This window comes from Drosophila guanche, unplaced genomic scaffold (assembly GCF_900245975.1).
Source record: "Drosophila guanche unplaced genomic scaffold, DGUA_6, whole genome shotgun sequence".
Taxonomy (NCBI): Eukaryota; Metazoa; Arthropoda; class Insecta; order Diptera; family Drosophilidae; genus Drosophila; species Drosophila guanche.
This window is the reverse complement of record NW_022995754.1, coordinates 1,026,851-1,042,293: the sequence shown is the minus strand read 5'-3', so window position 1 is coordinate 1,042,293 and position 15,443 is coordinate 1,026,851. Positions and strand designations below refer to the sequence as shown.

General features: G+C 49.1%; 4 protein-coding genes across 5 annotated transcripts; 1 reads left to right on the top strand and 3 right to left on the bottom strand.

Moving 5' to 3' along the window:
• Positions 1–801: 801 nt before the first annotated feature.
• On the bottom strand, positions 802–2,032 carry LOC117589125 (uncharacterized protein DDB_G0271670). Its single transcript, XM_034280807.1, has 2 exons — positions 1,915–2,032; positions 802–1,848 (listed from the first exon to the last, which is right to left on the bottom strand). The coding sequence occupies exons 1-2, from the start codon at positions 1,936–1,938 to the stop codon at positions 937–939; spliced, it is 936 nt and encodes a 311-aa protein (XP_034136698.1). The 5' UTR covers positions 1,939–2,032; the 3' UTR covers positions 802–936.
• A 1,761-nt stretch (positions 2,033–3,793) lies between these two features.
• LOC117589128 lies at positions 3,794–4,853 on the top strand. Its single transcript, XM_034280813.1, has 2 exons — positions 3,794–4,100; positions 4,164–4,853. Exons 1-2 carry the CDS (start codon positions 3,949–3,951, stop codon positions 4,645–4,647), a joined length of 636 nt encoding a protein of 211 aa, XP_034136704.1. The 5' UTR covers positions 3,794–3,948; the 3' UTR covers positions 4,648–4,853.
• Positions 4,854–5,109: 256 nt separating this feature from the next.
• Positions 5,110–9,985, bottom strand: LOC117589112. Of its 2 annotated transcripts, none has more exons than XM_034280788.1 (6): positions 7,403–9,985; positions 7,079–7,336; positions 6,769–7,017; positions 6,511–6,690; positions 6,091–6,433; positions 5,110–6,026 (listed from the first exon to the last, which is right to left on the bottom strand). In XM_034280788.1, the coding sequence occupies exons 1-6, from the start codon at positions 9,947–9,949 to the stop codon at positions 6,022–6,024; spliced, it is 3,582 nt and encodes a 1,193-aa protein (XP_034136679.1). In that variant the 5' UTR covers positions 9,950–9,985; the 3' UTR covers positions 5,110–6,021. The 2 variants fall into 2 exon arrangements, with proteins under 2 accessions (XP_034136679.1, XP_034136680.1); XM_034280789.1 differs by having other exon boundaries at positions 6,769–7,014.
• A 2,947-nt stretch (positions 9,986–12,932) lies between these two features.
• Positions 12,933–15,141, bottom strand: LOC117589130 (uncharacterized protein KIAA1143 homolog). The gene is made up of 4 exons (XM_034280815.1): positions 15,061–15,141; positions 14,805–14,929; positions 14,580–14,730; positions 12,933–13,174 (listed from the first exon to the last, which is right to left on the bottom strand). Exons 1-4 carry the CDS (start codon positions 15,080–15,082, stop codon positions 12,966–12,968), a joined length of 507 nt encoding a protein of 168 aa, XP_034136706.1. The 5' UTR covers positions 15,083–15,141; the 3' UTR covers positions 12,933–12,965.
• Positions 15,142–15,443: the final 302 nt, after the last annotated feature.

The window sequence follows — 15,443 nt, the reverse complement described above, 5'->3', positions numbered from 1 at the left end:
CAGAGAGAGTTCTACGCATAAAGCGGGGAGCTACATAAGTAAATAAACTAGAGGCGGAACTCCCACTCCTCATTGGTCATTTGGTCATGCGGAATGGTTCGTGCTCTCAAGCAACTGCCACTGGATAGCAGTTGGGGTTTTCATTATCAATTTTAAAACCCAATACAAGCGTGTTTACAGCAGCGGCAGAGGCAGAGGCAAAAGTGGATGACTCATGGGGAAGAATCATCAGCCAAATTGTTTATAGCACTCGAGCACTTGTGTACCCGTGTGTGTGTTTTGATATACAAATGCCTTTGATGAGTGTCTTCTATATTATGTACCTGCAACTGATAATAGATTTCACCTGTGCATTCTTCTCTCTCTCTCTCTCTCTGAGTGTTTGCAATTGCTGAATGAATCTGGATGAATCTCGCTTCAGTTTTCGAGTAGTTTTTAATCTCAGTTGGTCATCCCAATTAACACCCCACTCGACCACAGTGGGAGTACACGCCCCACACAATTTCACAATATTTAATTAACCCAATTGAGTGGCACATCTTCCGAGTATTTGCATTTTATTTGCACATCTACGCGAGGTGCTTCCCGTGCGATTTCTGCGATTCTGGGAAGGTTCGCCCGGCGCTCGGCGCCCAGCCCATCCCCAAACTTCATGCTTCAGTGAGTCGCTGTGGCGGAGTATCGCTGATGCATCATTGTTTAGGCCAACAATTAGCATCTCAAATTTGGCAGAATACCCCCTCCACCGTGGTGGAGCGTGCGAGAGTTTTTGCTGTGTGTGAATTGGATATGCAAATCGGATCAAAATCACATGACTTTAACTTTAATCGAACTTCGAGTCGAGTGTCATAAATATGTATGAGAGAGAGAGAGGGCGGAGGCAATGCTGGAGATGGACTACAACTAGATGGATGGATCCATGGGATCAAGAGTGTCCTACACGCGAGACGAGAGAATCACGGGATCGGCCTCCACTTCGGCCACCTTCTCCTTGAGTTTCTCCTCGTCCTTCTTCAGCTTTTGAATGGGTTCCTCTGTGGTGGCAGCAGACGTGGTGGATGACGATTCTGTGCTGCTGCTGCTGCTGCTGCTGCTGCTGGAGCTCTTCTTTTCCTCCTTCTCCTCTGTGGTCTTTGTGGTTTCAACCGTTGTGGTGCCCTCAGTGGTGGGAGTTGTGGGAGCTACGCTAGAGCTCGTACTGGAACTAGCGCTGGCTACGGCCTCCTCCAGGCTCTCGAGTGGTGCTGTCGAGGTGATTGAGGTCTTGGTGATGCTGATCTTGGTCTGTTTGCCATCGCTGCTGTCATTCTTCGAGTCCTCCTTGATGGTGGCCGAGATCAGCTTGGTGTGGTGCACCTGGAAGGTGGGAATCAGTGGCAGAACGCCGCCATTGTGTGGCTGCACGGAGACATGATCGATGATCAGGTGGGCGGGCAGACCATCCTCATCTCCAGGCACCTTGCGGGTTGTCTGCAGCAGAATCTTGCGTGCCAGACCATCGTCGGTGGAGGCACTGTCCGTGGCCGGCGTGGAATCGTCCGAGCGCTTGGTCAGAGCATGTACCAGCTCGTCACCGGTCTCCTCCGGGCCGGGATTCACCTCCTCCACCTCGCTGTCTGGGGCACTGGCCGAGTGCAGGCTCAGCGCAGACTGGAACAGGCTGTCCTCCAGGTCCCCAATCAGGCCATTGAACGAGATCTGCTTGAGCTCGCCATCAGGATTCGACCCCACATGACGCTTGACTACCTCCTGTTTCTCCTGCGGCTGCCCGATGGCCACAAAGCCTGGGAAGATGTCGCTCAGCTGGAAAGGCGCAGCCATACTCGTGACCACCAGGGTCGCCAGCATCTAGAGGGGAAAGAGGATCGAATATAGTCTTCAATCTCTCCAACCATCTGTGTTCGGTCTACTCACTGTGGATAAAAGGGTGCACTTCATGATGGAATCGGTGCTGCTGGTCTGAGATTTGCTTTTGCTTTGCTTTGCGCTGCGCTGCTTTCGTCTCGGAGTTCAGATCGATAATAAGTTTACAGCCGCCGATCGGGCGGGTTTTTAAAGTTTTTCCACCGTCGAAAGTTGCGGCTCGTCTAAGCTTTATTAGCACTTGGAGCAGCGCCCACCGCGAACTCGTTTTGGTGCCTGCCTGTGCCCCAATGGCTCTACAGCTCTCTCCTGCAACCCATTCTAGATTCGATAATCTCTTCTGATCTGTTTCAAGGGTAATGCTCGTGGGGGTTAGTCTACCAAATTAATGGTAAAATATTAAACCTTCATCCGCTGCTGGAAAAATGAGTTCAATTAGTTCAAATCTATTCCAAGGATATACGAGAGAGAGAGAGAGAAGTGAAGAAGTGAAGCATGGACAGGAATTTTTCGAAATATATATTCAAATGAACATTTTGTTGATTGTCTTAATTGCTGCAATTAACACAATTAATACATTTACTAAAACAAATCAACAAAAGTCACAATTCCCAGAAACCAAACTCCAAAATAAAAACAGAATTCAACACTCTGCAAATGACAAAATTTGTTCAGTTAGAATGGAAAAATAAACAAGAATATATCCCAGAATATACAATTGATACACGCGCTGGGTGCTGCCAAATGGATGCTAACTGAAGCAGCGGAAGAGCTTTCTGATTGCCAGATCTTTCAGGCTGAGACTTTGTCGGGGAAAGGCGACTGACTGCACTTTTTGGGGCAATTATAATTAAAGTTTGCATTTGCATTTCGTTCTCCAGTATCTCATCTGAGATCACCAGGCCACAGAGCTCCCGTTTTAGATATCCCAAAATGTGCAAATTAATATCGGAAATTTTCCGCTAAAGGTTCACCCCTTTCTGGGGTGAAAACTGGCCAAGGGAAACGCTCAGCCGCCCACCGACTCGAGCCATCATATCATTCGAGCTATCTCATGCCTAAGGTTCCAGAAACCGCAACACGTCTACTGCCAGAACGATCCAGCGAAAACTCAGACAGAGATGGGAGACATCTGTGATTAACAGTCTCATGAATGGAAGTCAAGATTGGGCTGGTTATGCCCGAGCTTTCGGCGGCTCTAAGCGGTTAACTTTGGTGTGAAAAAGAGTTTTATTTTATTTCTCTTTGTTTTTGCTTGTTTTTTGTGTGGATTCTGTGGATTCAGCATAAAGATTCCTTTCACATTCACATTGCACTTACATTTATGGCATTTCACACAGCCTACGGCAGAGAGGGACAGAGAGAGCGACGTGTCGTATGCGTAATGTTAGCGAGTTGGCAGACGGGCGCGTGTCCCCAGACCACATGCAATCCGATCTGAGTGTAGTGCGTCATTGGAGGTGCAATGTTTATGGACTTATTTTTGGTCCATATCGAGAGGAGTAAACATGCCGCTGGACTCGACTCGCCTCCTCCAGTGGGCGACGATTTTGCACCAAGCTGAGATTTGCGTAGGCAGCTGGGTGACGAGCCGGGGGACGGGACAGTCCCTTGGACACGCTCCGAAACGAGCACAATTAATTAGAGTCTGGCCCCGGGCAATGGCGATGAAAACAATAACAGCCTCTGTGCCCTGCAGCCTCCCTCCCATCTTGGGCTTTGCCTCGAAACAGAAGCCAAGTCCAGTGACTGATCTGCCTAGAAACTGTAGCCCGTAGCCATAGCCATAGCCCCGGAGTGGCAAACCTGTCGGGCAATTAACAAATGTCGATAATTACGCGGAATCGCGCCTTGTCCGACGTCCGAAGCTTCTCCGCAGTCCGCTGGCAGTCGGACTGAGCGGACTATAAAAGCGCTTGGATCTGCACTAATTAACTTTAAACGCGCAAAAGTCAGTCGAGGAAACAGAGCCAGAGCCAGAGCCAGAGTCAGAGTTAGTGCCAGAGTCAGCAGAGTCGTCGCCCAGTCGTCGTTTCCGTTTAGCAGTTTGCCATCGCCTTTTGCCCCGACAAAACCAAGATCAAGATGCAGATCCACCAGGCTGTACTCGGAGCCGCTGTGCTCGGCATGCTGTTGGCCTTCAGCTGCTCTCTGCCCGTTCTGGACATCAGCTCGGGCATCGACAACGCCACCATTGAAGAGCTGCGGGCCAGTGTAAATGATACGCCCAAGAATCTGTAAGTAGCCAAAGCCACAAAGGGACTCCACTCGATTGGCTAACGTTTACCCATCATCCGTAGGTACGTGGTGAAGGCAGTTGTCTATGAGATTGGCATCCTCACCGAGGTGGGGGAGAACGACACCAGCTTCGAGAGCCAGGAGCGTGTGGACCTCACCTTCTACGACACGCACAGCAACAAGAGCCACATCGACCTCGGCAACATACCCCTGCCCATCCAGACGAACGTCACGGGTCAGGTGCTCACCGGCATTGCCCCCGTGAACCTTGGCGCATTCAGCAGCCCCCAAGAGCTGCTCGAAACGCTGCCACTCACCGGCAGCATTGTGAACATCACCCACAGCGACACGGCCTTCTATCAATTGAGCAGATCGAACACCAGCGCCGCTGACAAGCCCCAGGTTCTGGACAAGGACTCGCTCGCCCAGCTGACGCACGCCTCGCAGCTCTTTCCGCCCAGCAGCAGCATAGGCCAGTCGCTGCCAGTGAACCCAGCAGCGGACAACGAGGTGGCAGTGGTCGACCAGGATCAGGCTACCAGTTAGACAGGATCTGAAACTATAGTACGTGATGCAGTGCGTTGCTCTCCCATATACCTTTAGGCTAACATAGCTAGTTACAAACATATATCCTTCATTACTCATTCTCTCACACAAATGCCGCCAACAGTTGCCATGATCACACATCCATCTATTTCTATTTCACTTTTCTAATGTAAAGTAAAAATAAATTTCGCATTAGTGCTAGGTAATTGGCGTTGTCTATCCGTCCAGGGAGTGAGGGGGGTTGGTCTCTCTCATGTCTCATATGTATCATGTGACCACTAAAAGCATTCACTTCTCACACCTCGGCACCACGGAAGCAGAGTGGATCCGCTCCGAATTTCTCCACAATCTCAGCATCCACAGGTGTCGCTGGCTATACGCGTTCCAGTTCCAGCTTCAGTTTCACAGTTTACAATGCATTGAGGCTGCTGGATAATCGTTTTATATTAACTAGGCTTTTACTTTTTCTCATTTTCAGTTGTGTTTTGTTGTTGTTGTTTGTTGCTTTATAACTGTAGTACATTGATCTTAAGAGTTAGGGTAGATGATATATATATGCTTTAATCTTTATGTTCTAATAAGTAATATAAGTTAAAGAGTTGAACCTCCGTCTCTAAGATCAGTTGCAAGGAGTCTCCACCTTGTCTACACATGCTCTATTACGGGTTCAGGTATTATTGAATTATGGATAGGGTCAGGGTTGCGGGTCGGGGCCATTCAAAATGTATATACATTCTGCAACACACACAATTTTGGATACTCGAAGTTTGTCGTATAAATAGTTGTTTAGTTTTTAACTAATTTACATAGTCATCATGCAGACGATGCGCTCTGGCGGCTATCTTTCACTTTCGAAATATATGCTTAAGTTATATTTATGCACTATATATAGTCTACAGCTAAATGTACTCGTATTTGTGTGTGTATGTATCATCGTATATGTATCATATATGTATATTAGTAGTAGCTACAACTTCAACACAGTCCACACTCTAAAACGTTGCATAAATATAGTCCGTAATCCGTAATTACAATAGTACTTCTGATTTATCGTTTAAGTTAGTGTCTCCTGGATAGCTAGCTGGTGTGTGTGAAAGATTTAAATGTATCATAATTTACTTTAGTTTATGCCGGGACAAAGGGAAAGGGAACGGTTTGGGGGGCTACTATATACCAACACTCTTGTTTTTCCTTACACTTTTATACACTTTGCGGCTTACGAAACTAAATGGATTTGACCCGTGCTACACATCGTTGTGGGAACGTGGACGAGGTCACAGATCTGCCTTAGAAAACTAAACCTAATGGTAAAGCGCCTGCCAATGCTGAAAACTATGCGAGATTAGGTTTTTGGTTGATCCAACTCAGCTCTGTTTAATCTGTTTGACCAAAGAGGGATATAAATTAGTATCGGAATCTATGAGGGAGTTCTATCAGACTCACCTATAACATGACTCTCCATATTTGTGATGCGTGGCTTCGATGCGGGCTGTGGTATGATGGTGATCTCATCGTTGATCTTCAGCGGCTTCAGCAGCGAGTCGTTGGCAGCACCCAGGGAACGCGATATGGACGCAGAGGTGGAGCCACTGGACTGTGCACTGCTCTTCTTGCTGTCCATCGCCTTGCGGGCCACCGTGCTGTGGGCGGTGTACACATGCGTTTCGAACTGTTTGTACATCCCAAAGGTGGCCGTGCACACGGTGCACTTGTACGATAAATGTGCGGGCTTCAGGGTCATGTGATGATCGCGCGATACGTGATTCAGCAGCTTCCATTGGTACATCTGCGACGTTGGGAAAGGGGAATCACCAATTAGTTATGACTAATTCCCATCAAAAACAACAAATGAGTCAGACTTACCCTGCCACAAACGGGACAGCGACCGGCATCTTTGCCCTTGTTGGCCGCCTCCTGCATGGAGCTGGTGACCAAGCCGTGGGAGCCCAGCAAATGCCTCTCCAGTCCCTGATCCGTAAAGAAGCGGAACTGACACTTTTGGCAATTCAGTGGCGGTCGATTGTAGATCATCTTGGGATGTATCTGCACACACACGAAACGTGTAACGAAATTCACAAGTTACAATTGGAACACTCAGTGAAAATGGAAACTCAGCTTTACCTTCACTTTGTGCATCCACTGCATGTGATTGCGCAGCTGTTCCAGATCCTTGATGTAGCCATCGCATATCTCGCAGATGACAAACTGAGCCTTGTTGTTGCCTGGGGGCGTCTGGCCGGGCTTCATGCCAGCTGCCGTTTGCGGCACCTTGCTGGACGAGGGCGACGCACCACCGACGAGCGCACTTTGGCGAGGTAATGGCGTTATGGAAATGCTGGGCTGTCCTGCCATCGGCTTCTTGGATGCCTGCTGCAGAGAGTGACAAGAAGTTTGTGATTCCTCGTGATTTAGTTTGTTTTTATTATCTTACCTGGACAAGCTGTCCCGCGGCCAGCTGGTAGCTATTGGGCATTGTGGCGAGTCCCGTATTGGCCACGGCTCCGCGCACTGGCGTCTGAGGACTTCGCACCATATTGGGCTTAGGTGGCGGCGGGGCACGTTGTCGCATCTTGGCCGCATTCTGCGCGGCCAGGGCAGCCGCCTGCAGATTCCTTGCTTGAGCCTGCGCCTGCTGCTGTTGAATGGTGGCCAATGCAGCCTTTTGCGCCGCTGCTTGTGCAGCCATGGCCTGGAAATAGAACAAATCAAATTTAAGTCACAATTCATGGGGAATAATATAAAGATTTGTCGCTACCTGATAGGCGGTGGCTGTGCCCACAAGCCCATGTCTGGGCTTGATTCGTGGTATCTTGGCGGGTGCCTCCCAGTCGTTGGGTGGCGCCAGATTCAATTCCGGTCGGAACTTCTTGGCGCACACCGGCTGATGGCGTGCCAGCTTGGCCTTGCCGTTGTCCTCGAAGCCACAGTTGGGGCACTGGTGGTAGGGCAGTGGCTTGATCAGGCGCGCCTTGATGTTGTGCACCGCCTCCATGTGGTAGACAATTTCTGTGGCATTGCGAATCTCGAAGGTGCAGAAATTGCATTTGTACAGCACGCCGTTCATGTGCGGCGTCTCGTAGTGGTTGGCCATGGAGAGGGCCGACTCCGACTTGAAGTTGCAGAACTCGCAGCGCTTCATCGTGAACTTGAAGGGTGCGTTTTTCGTCTTGGAGGCCTGCAGGTTGCCCGACAGCGCGGTGATTGCCATCTCAAAGTCCTTGGGATCGCGCGTGAGCGATTTGCGCATCTTGCGCTTCTGTAGTCGCAACAGATCCGCCTGGACATACTCCTGCACGAGACCCACGCCAATGTCCATGAAGAACTTGCCCAGCGGACTCTCAAAGTAATTCTCCTGGCCGGGCTTGCCGCTGTTTGCCGCATTGGTGGCCGGCACCACTCCACCTGTGGCCGCCAGTGCTGCGGCTGGCTTGATGGCTCCCTTGAGGGCAGTCAGGTCATCATTGGCCTCCTTGATTAGTACCTTGGTGCGCACCCCGGACTCCGAGTCATCGTCGTCCTCATCATCGTCATCGTCATCCGACTGCTCCGACCACGACTCATCGTCTCCGCGCTTCTTTTTCTTCTTGCCCTCGGCGGAGGGGTCCGCTGGCTTCACCTCCTTGTTCTGCTCGGTCATCATGTCGAACTCGTCGCCCTTAACCGCCTCGGCGAGATCTTCGGGCGACAGCGCGTACGTCGTCTCAATGGATCTGATGACCTCGCGAATGTTCTCGTGGGGCGGCTTCTCGTAGATGTAGGGCACAATGAACGATGGCGCCTCGAGGACGAACATGTCGTCAGTGAGTCCTGGCAGGAGATTGGCGTTGTTGGTCATGCTGGGCAGGCCCGTGAGGGACAGGGTCGGGGGATTCAGCTGGGGATTCGCGTTGTTTCCCGACATGGGCGCCAGCTTGGGCGGCGTCAAGCCGAGATTGGTGGCCGCCCCAGTCGCCGCATTTGTTATGGTCACTGGATAGATGGAGTCCCTGGGTCCCACGGACCCCGTGGAAGCTTCGTGTGGCATCAGCGAGCGGGCATCCTTTATGGTCAGCTGGCCCAGGCCCAGGGGCGTGCTACTCCTTTGCCTCTTGTTGCTCGGCTGCTGGTGCATGTCGTCCAGGTGGAGGTCGCTCTTCCGCTTGCCAGCCAATCCGCTCATCGAAATACTTGGCGGCGTATCGTCCTCAATGACCACGCAGTCATCGTCGTCGTCATCGTCATCCAGCACAGGCGGCGGAGGTGGTGGCGCTGGCTTGGGCGCTACAGCAGCCACTGGACTCTTTTTGATGGGTGGCGGCGGTGCTGCGGCCTCCGAATCAGAGTCCGATGGTATCAGCACTGCATCATCTGAAGACTCGGCACCGCTAGACGAAACAGGCGGCGGCTGCACTGCCATCTCGGTGCAAGCTGGCTTGGCGGGCTGCTCCTTGAGATCTGACATATCTTCCATTTCCTCGTCGCTGTCCTCGTCCAGATTAACGACACTCATGTCGTGGTTGCTGGTAGCCGCTGCCTTAGCCTCCGCAGTGCTGGCCTGTCCGTTCTCCTTTTGGGTGCTGGACTTAGCCGCGGGACTCTGTGGACTTGCCACAAACCCGTTCAGCGTTTCCTTTTTTTCCCCGCGGCTGCTCTCCTCCTCGTCGTCGTCGTCTTCCTCGTCGCTGGCTGACTTGATGGTCTCGCTTTGCTGGCTGCTCTCCTCACCATCCAATTCATCCGCCAGCCCCGTTTTCTTTTCGCTCGATGCCTCCTCCTCCTCTGTGTCGGGCTGTATTGTGGCTGCTCCCAGTGGATCCTCGGCCTCGCAGCTATTCTCAGCTGTGCTGCCGATCTTCTCCACTTCGTCTTCCTCAACCTCTGGCTCATGATCGCCGTTGGTTGTGGCCGCTGTTTCCTCCTCCGCTGTATCCATCTCTTCCTCACCGTCCGGCAGCTTGGGCTCTTTGGAACTGCTGCTTGTGATCTGAGAGTCCTCGCCGTCTTCTTCCTCTGTTACGGTTTCAGTTTCATTCACATCCATCACTTCTTCTGGAGCTGGCGAGGCCTCGGCAACGGCCTCTTTTGTGATTTCCTTGTCACCGGAAGACACCTCCACCTCCTTGGCAGCTGGCTCTGGTTCAGCACCGGCTCGTGACTCGGGCTCTGGCTCCGACTCTGCCTTCTCCTCATCGTCGACCAGTTCTACCGCCTCTGTGGAGCTCTCTTCAATGTCGGTCTTCCCTCTGGTCGGACTTGATGCGCTGGCAAGCTTTGTTGTGGGCTCTGCCACGCCCTCCGGCAAGACGACATCGACTTCAGTCATTTGTTGACTGTTCTCTGGTGTGTGGAATGTGTGCCTGAGTCTCGGGGTGTATCTTGGCGCTGAATCTTTTGCTTCTGCAAGGAAATTAAAACAATTCGATTTAGTACGGGAATAAACTCCTGTAGTTGAGATCGGCAGAAATCGGAGGAAATATTTGCAATAACTTTTAAACGCTTCTTCTTGAGACGAACCGGAAAAATTGGCACATGAAAGAAAACTAAGGTATCGGAGGCAGCGAAAGAGCAGCACAAAACGGGCGGCACAAAGAGTAAAAATACAACAACAACAAAAAGAGCCAAGACTGCAGAAAGAGAGGAAGCAGCGGAAGAGGAAGAGAGGAGAAGGCGAGAGAGATAGAGAGAATAACCATCACCGAAAAAATTGAAAATCTAGGTGAATTAAAACCCATTCCAAGTTAGGGAAAGAGATGGCTATGTGTGTGCGTGGAGGGGGCGCGGGGATTGGGGGAGACACGGAGTCGAGGATGGATAGTATGGTATGGTTTGGTAGCCGATGGCAAAGTGGAAGGGAGAGGGAAAGGTAAGGGGAGTTCAAAGAATGGATTGATACAAAATGGCTGCCATATTGGATTAAAACTAAAATACAATTTAATATGTAATGAATGCATGTAAATTACATAAAAAACGTTATATGCAGCGGAGTATTTACATAAATGGTTGCACATATCTATGTATAGATATATTATGTGGCATGTCATGCACATATTTACTTATATACAAGTACATATTTATATACACATGTGTATGTATGTATGAATGTACATACAAACGAACAGTTACCGAGCAGAACCAACAAAACGATTGACATACATACAGACAGACACACAAACACACACACACATACACCAACAAACGAGCGCACAAACATACGGACATACATATGTACAATCTATATATACAACCGTCAGTATGTATGTACGTCGGTATATATGTTTGCATGGATGTGTGTACGTATGTTTCAGTGGAGATACATACGGACACGCAGACACTGTGATGATGACGGGACAGGGGGAGGGAGGGCTGGGCTGGCTGGTGGAGGTACGTATGGTGAGGGACGGACGGGGCGGAGAGGGGATGGCCGGGTGAGACGATGATGACGACGTTTGTGGTGTTGGTTGTTGGTTGGCTTGGCGGCGTGGTGGAGTACTTTGGTACAGGAGCGTGTTTTTGCGCTAGTGTGTGGCTACATATATATATATATATGTTGTGTGTGTGTTTGGTTGTGTGTGCGGACTTCTATGATGGTGTTTGTATGTTATATATACATACATATATATACATTTTTAGTGAACAAAAACTACGTTGCAAAGAGAACCATTCGATTTTTGGGCAAAGTTAATTTTTGCACTGCAACAACAACATTTTGCAGCTGCTGCATCTTGTTGTGACGGTGCGGTAGTAGCGTCGCCCACGCCAAGTAGCCGAACTTACATTTACATTGCATTTCACTGTTGGCAGGTTGCTTTTGTCCTTGCTACTCCCTTAATATGCAACAACTTTAAAAAATGATCGCTGTGGCAAGCTTATTTCCAAACACAACACAAATTCTTTTCGTGGGGGTGAAGAAAAAAAATGGAAAGAACGCCGAGGCAAAGCGCGACACAAAACGACAAACAAGGCAAACTGGAAATGTGTGAGGCGGAAAAAGCAAAAACAGAGTTGCATAGAACAGCCGGGCGCGCACAGGGTTGCAACCGTTGCTGGGACGATCTATCGGAAATCGATTACGACGAATTTCGAAAAATTTAACAAGTGCCATTCAGTTTTCATTAATTAATTTGTATTTTAATGCCGTTCCCCTGCCGTTAGGTCTGTACCTGTGTACCCCAGCTGATGACATAAACATCTTTGGCGGGTTGGATGCCGGCCGAGAGCACTGAATGGTGAGAGCACACAAGCAGACTGTTTTGCGCTCTAAAATAGCGAATGGGAGTGTGAAGCGCATGGCAATAGGTGTGAGTGTATTGGTGGGCCATGTGAATGGACAGTACGTCGGGAGGGAAAACAAATTTGACAATTGTACGCGCGCCACGAACGAAATGAACAAAACAAAACTGAAACGGCATTGCCTTGTCGCAACCCGGTGTGGTTGATAGATTTATACGTGTTGTGTCTCCTTTCTGCATGTGCAGATATTTGAAATTAGCCCGCGCGAAACCAACGATGATGATGATGATGGGGAAAATAGTTACAGCTCCAAGACGGAAATACTCCCCCCGCACAGCACTCACACATACAAGCATATACACATACACCTATACTAATGCATAGCGTCTTAAACTCAATCACGATACTTTTTGCTGGCGCTGCTGATGCTTCTTCTTCTCCAACTTATTTCAGATTACGTTGCCTCTCTTTCGCTCCCATGCGTACATATATATATATATATATATATATAAATATATATATCTGCGTATGTACATTGTACACAGCTAAACATACATACGTATATACATATGTACATGCATAGTAGGGGTGTATGTGTGCGATTTGGTCTATATGCAAGTAGAAAATTTGAAAGTAACCCGCGACCCACCCCCGTGATCGGCAACTGGTAGGATGGTGACTGACTGACTGACTGAATGTTTGTATGTAGTGTAGTCCCCCCCCTCTCTATTACTCTCTCTCTGCTGGGTTCATTAAAGACTCAAACTATCCGCTATAATGGCCCGGTAACAAGCATTTTATGTTATACATACACGTGACCTTTTCTTGCTCCTGACTCTTGCCTGTCTAATAAAATATACAATCTGCATTCATGGGATATTTAGCTAATAGCAAGTCATCTTTTTAACAGACCCGGAAGGATCAATCAATTGATGACACTTGCAGTTTAATTGCAGATGAAAGAATTTAGATGCAGATTGTTTATCCTATGAAACTTCACACATTTTTGGTCAAGATTCTTGCTAGACACTCACCTAATCAACCTCTATGGACCGGGCTGGAACTGAACAGTAACTGGAAGCTCGAATTGGAAAACTGAGAGTTGGAGCTTAATCCTCTCTGCCCTCGTTGTCCTCTTCGTCCTCGTTGAATGACAATTTGCTGCTGCTGCTGGTGGCCTTGGATTTCTTGCTTCCCTTATCCGATTTCTTGCTCTTCTTGGGCTTGGTTTTCTCAGCCTCCTCCTCGAGGTTGGCTTGCTTTACGCGCTGCTTGAAGACAATGGGCTGGGACAAGTCCGCACGCTTCTCAGCCAACTCTAGAATTTAAAGTGGGAGGAAGGAATGATTGGGTTAAAGGTTGATTAGAAAAATGCTCAGATATCGGTTTAAATTGCAATTGAAATATGCCAATGATGGGGAATAAGAACTCTGCCACCTAACAACCCATGCCCGACCGCCCCCTGCTCTGCACAGACACAAGATATTTCTCTCAGCCATGCACACTCTTCCCCCCCTGTGCTCCACCATCGGATTCGCCAACCCGAACGACAAAACGGACAACTACGCTCCCCGTACAGCTAGTACAGCCCAGATACATCCTCCACCACCACCTCCACGTCCACGTCGTTGTCGTCGTCAAGCCACTTGCCGTACTCTTTGCTCGCTTGTTTCGTTCATCATTGTCTCTCCACTTTGGCTGCTTCCTTCGTTCGTTCTTTCACACGTTTTCACCCGATTTTCTGCGCTACAGTGTGCAAGTGAAGAGCCGAGACGGGGACGGGTGCGGGTACGGCACTGCCGAGCGACTGTGGCGGGCAACAAAGCGACAAGCAGCGAGCGGCAGGCAGGCAGCTGTTGTTGGGCCGCTGTTATTTGTTAACTTCTTTGCCGGCTGCTTTATCGGGCGCTCCACTTTGACTATGATTTTCATCACATGCTTTGCTTTGGTGGAGCCAGCCGTATGTATGCCTTGGCCATTGTCTAAGTATTCCGTGTCCGTGTGGGCGTTTGTGTAACTGTGTAAGTGGATGTGTCTGTCTGTCTGTGTGTGTGTTAGTTCGAGGGTGCTCCGCTGGCCACTAATTGCAAAAGCGAATCTCCGCCAGGAATGGGGTCGGGTGCTGTCACGGCAACCAAGACGGCAGGGCAATCCAGGTGGGCGGGCTACTCCATCTCCTGGCGGACAGGCGGGCGTGGCAAGTAGCAAGCTACCAACCAGAAACATTTTCGAGGTTAGGATCGATGAAGCTATCACCAAAAATCGAATTTTCCATTGCCAAAATATTCAGCACAGGTCGTCGAATGCCACGGAAAACCGTTTTCTTTTTCTCTGTCAAGTAACTCACGCACCAGAACAAATTCAAAAATGTGGAACGGGCGCCAATTCTGCGATTTTTTTTCGATTTTCGCAGTTGCGATTTGGATCGTCTCTATTTTGTTTATATTTTATTTAAATTTTCAGTTTCAGTTGCAAAACTGCAAAGACACACACCAACACGCGCGCACGTAGCATGTACATATGTACATACCGCTATACTATATGTATATACTATAGAGCATAGGGCAGAAAGAAGCGTGGAACGACCGCCGCTCAACGGAACTGAAAAAACACTGCCACAGACAAACTACATCCTACCTACGCACACACCGACGCCACACCATTGCAGCTGTCGCGTACACATATATGCCGGATGGTACGAGAGTGTGTGTGTGTATGCTTACCTTGGGCGGCTAATCGTTTCTCCTCGAGCGCCTCCGCTGCGGAGAGATCTCCGGCCTGAAGTACCACCACCTGGGGCTGTTCGTCCTCCCTTTCCGGCCGTTCCTCGCCAGAGTCAGTGTCCTCTGGGTCCTCGTCTTCGAGTCGCTGGCGCTATTCCAAAAGAGACACACAGAGCAGGCGGCACGTTAGGTCATGATAGCGGCGGCAGCGACTTGGATTCTTACCTTTGTGTCGACGGAAGGGCCCTCTTTGTAGCCGATTTGTGCCTTCAGTTTGGCCAAAAAACTGGGTTCCTGCGGCTTGACGTAGGTTATATTATTCCGCTTGGACATAGCAACTTCATGGGGACCTATTTCACACAAAATTTCTTACGGGTTTCTATTTTGATTTTGATTTTGCGAGGGGGAGGAGGAGTCGAGTTTGGACCAGCTGACTGCTGACAGCGGTGTTGTAAAACGCATGTTAAGAGGAACTGCTCACCTGTGCAGGGTGCGTATTTCATTTACGTATCTTCTATTTATTGTTGTATTTAGCTATATACACTAACATTTGTATTTTTAATGTACTTTTATGTTATATTTTGTGCATATTCTGTATGGTTTTAGTGACTGGTATCGATAGACAACAGCTGTGATAGAGATGAGCATTTACTATCGCTAGTGCTAGGTGACAGCTGAGTCGCAACCGTTGCCTGTGTAAATGAATGTGTGGGAAATGTTTGTAAATGTAGTTTTACATAAAAGCTGTGTAAAATACATCTTATACTTTCACTAATGTGTAATTCTGTTGCTCAGTGCAATTGGCAACCAACATGTATATTCATTAAAAAACTGATATACACAGACGCTGAAGAACAAAAATAT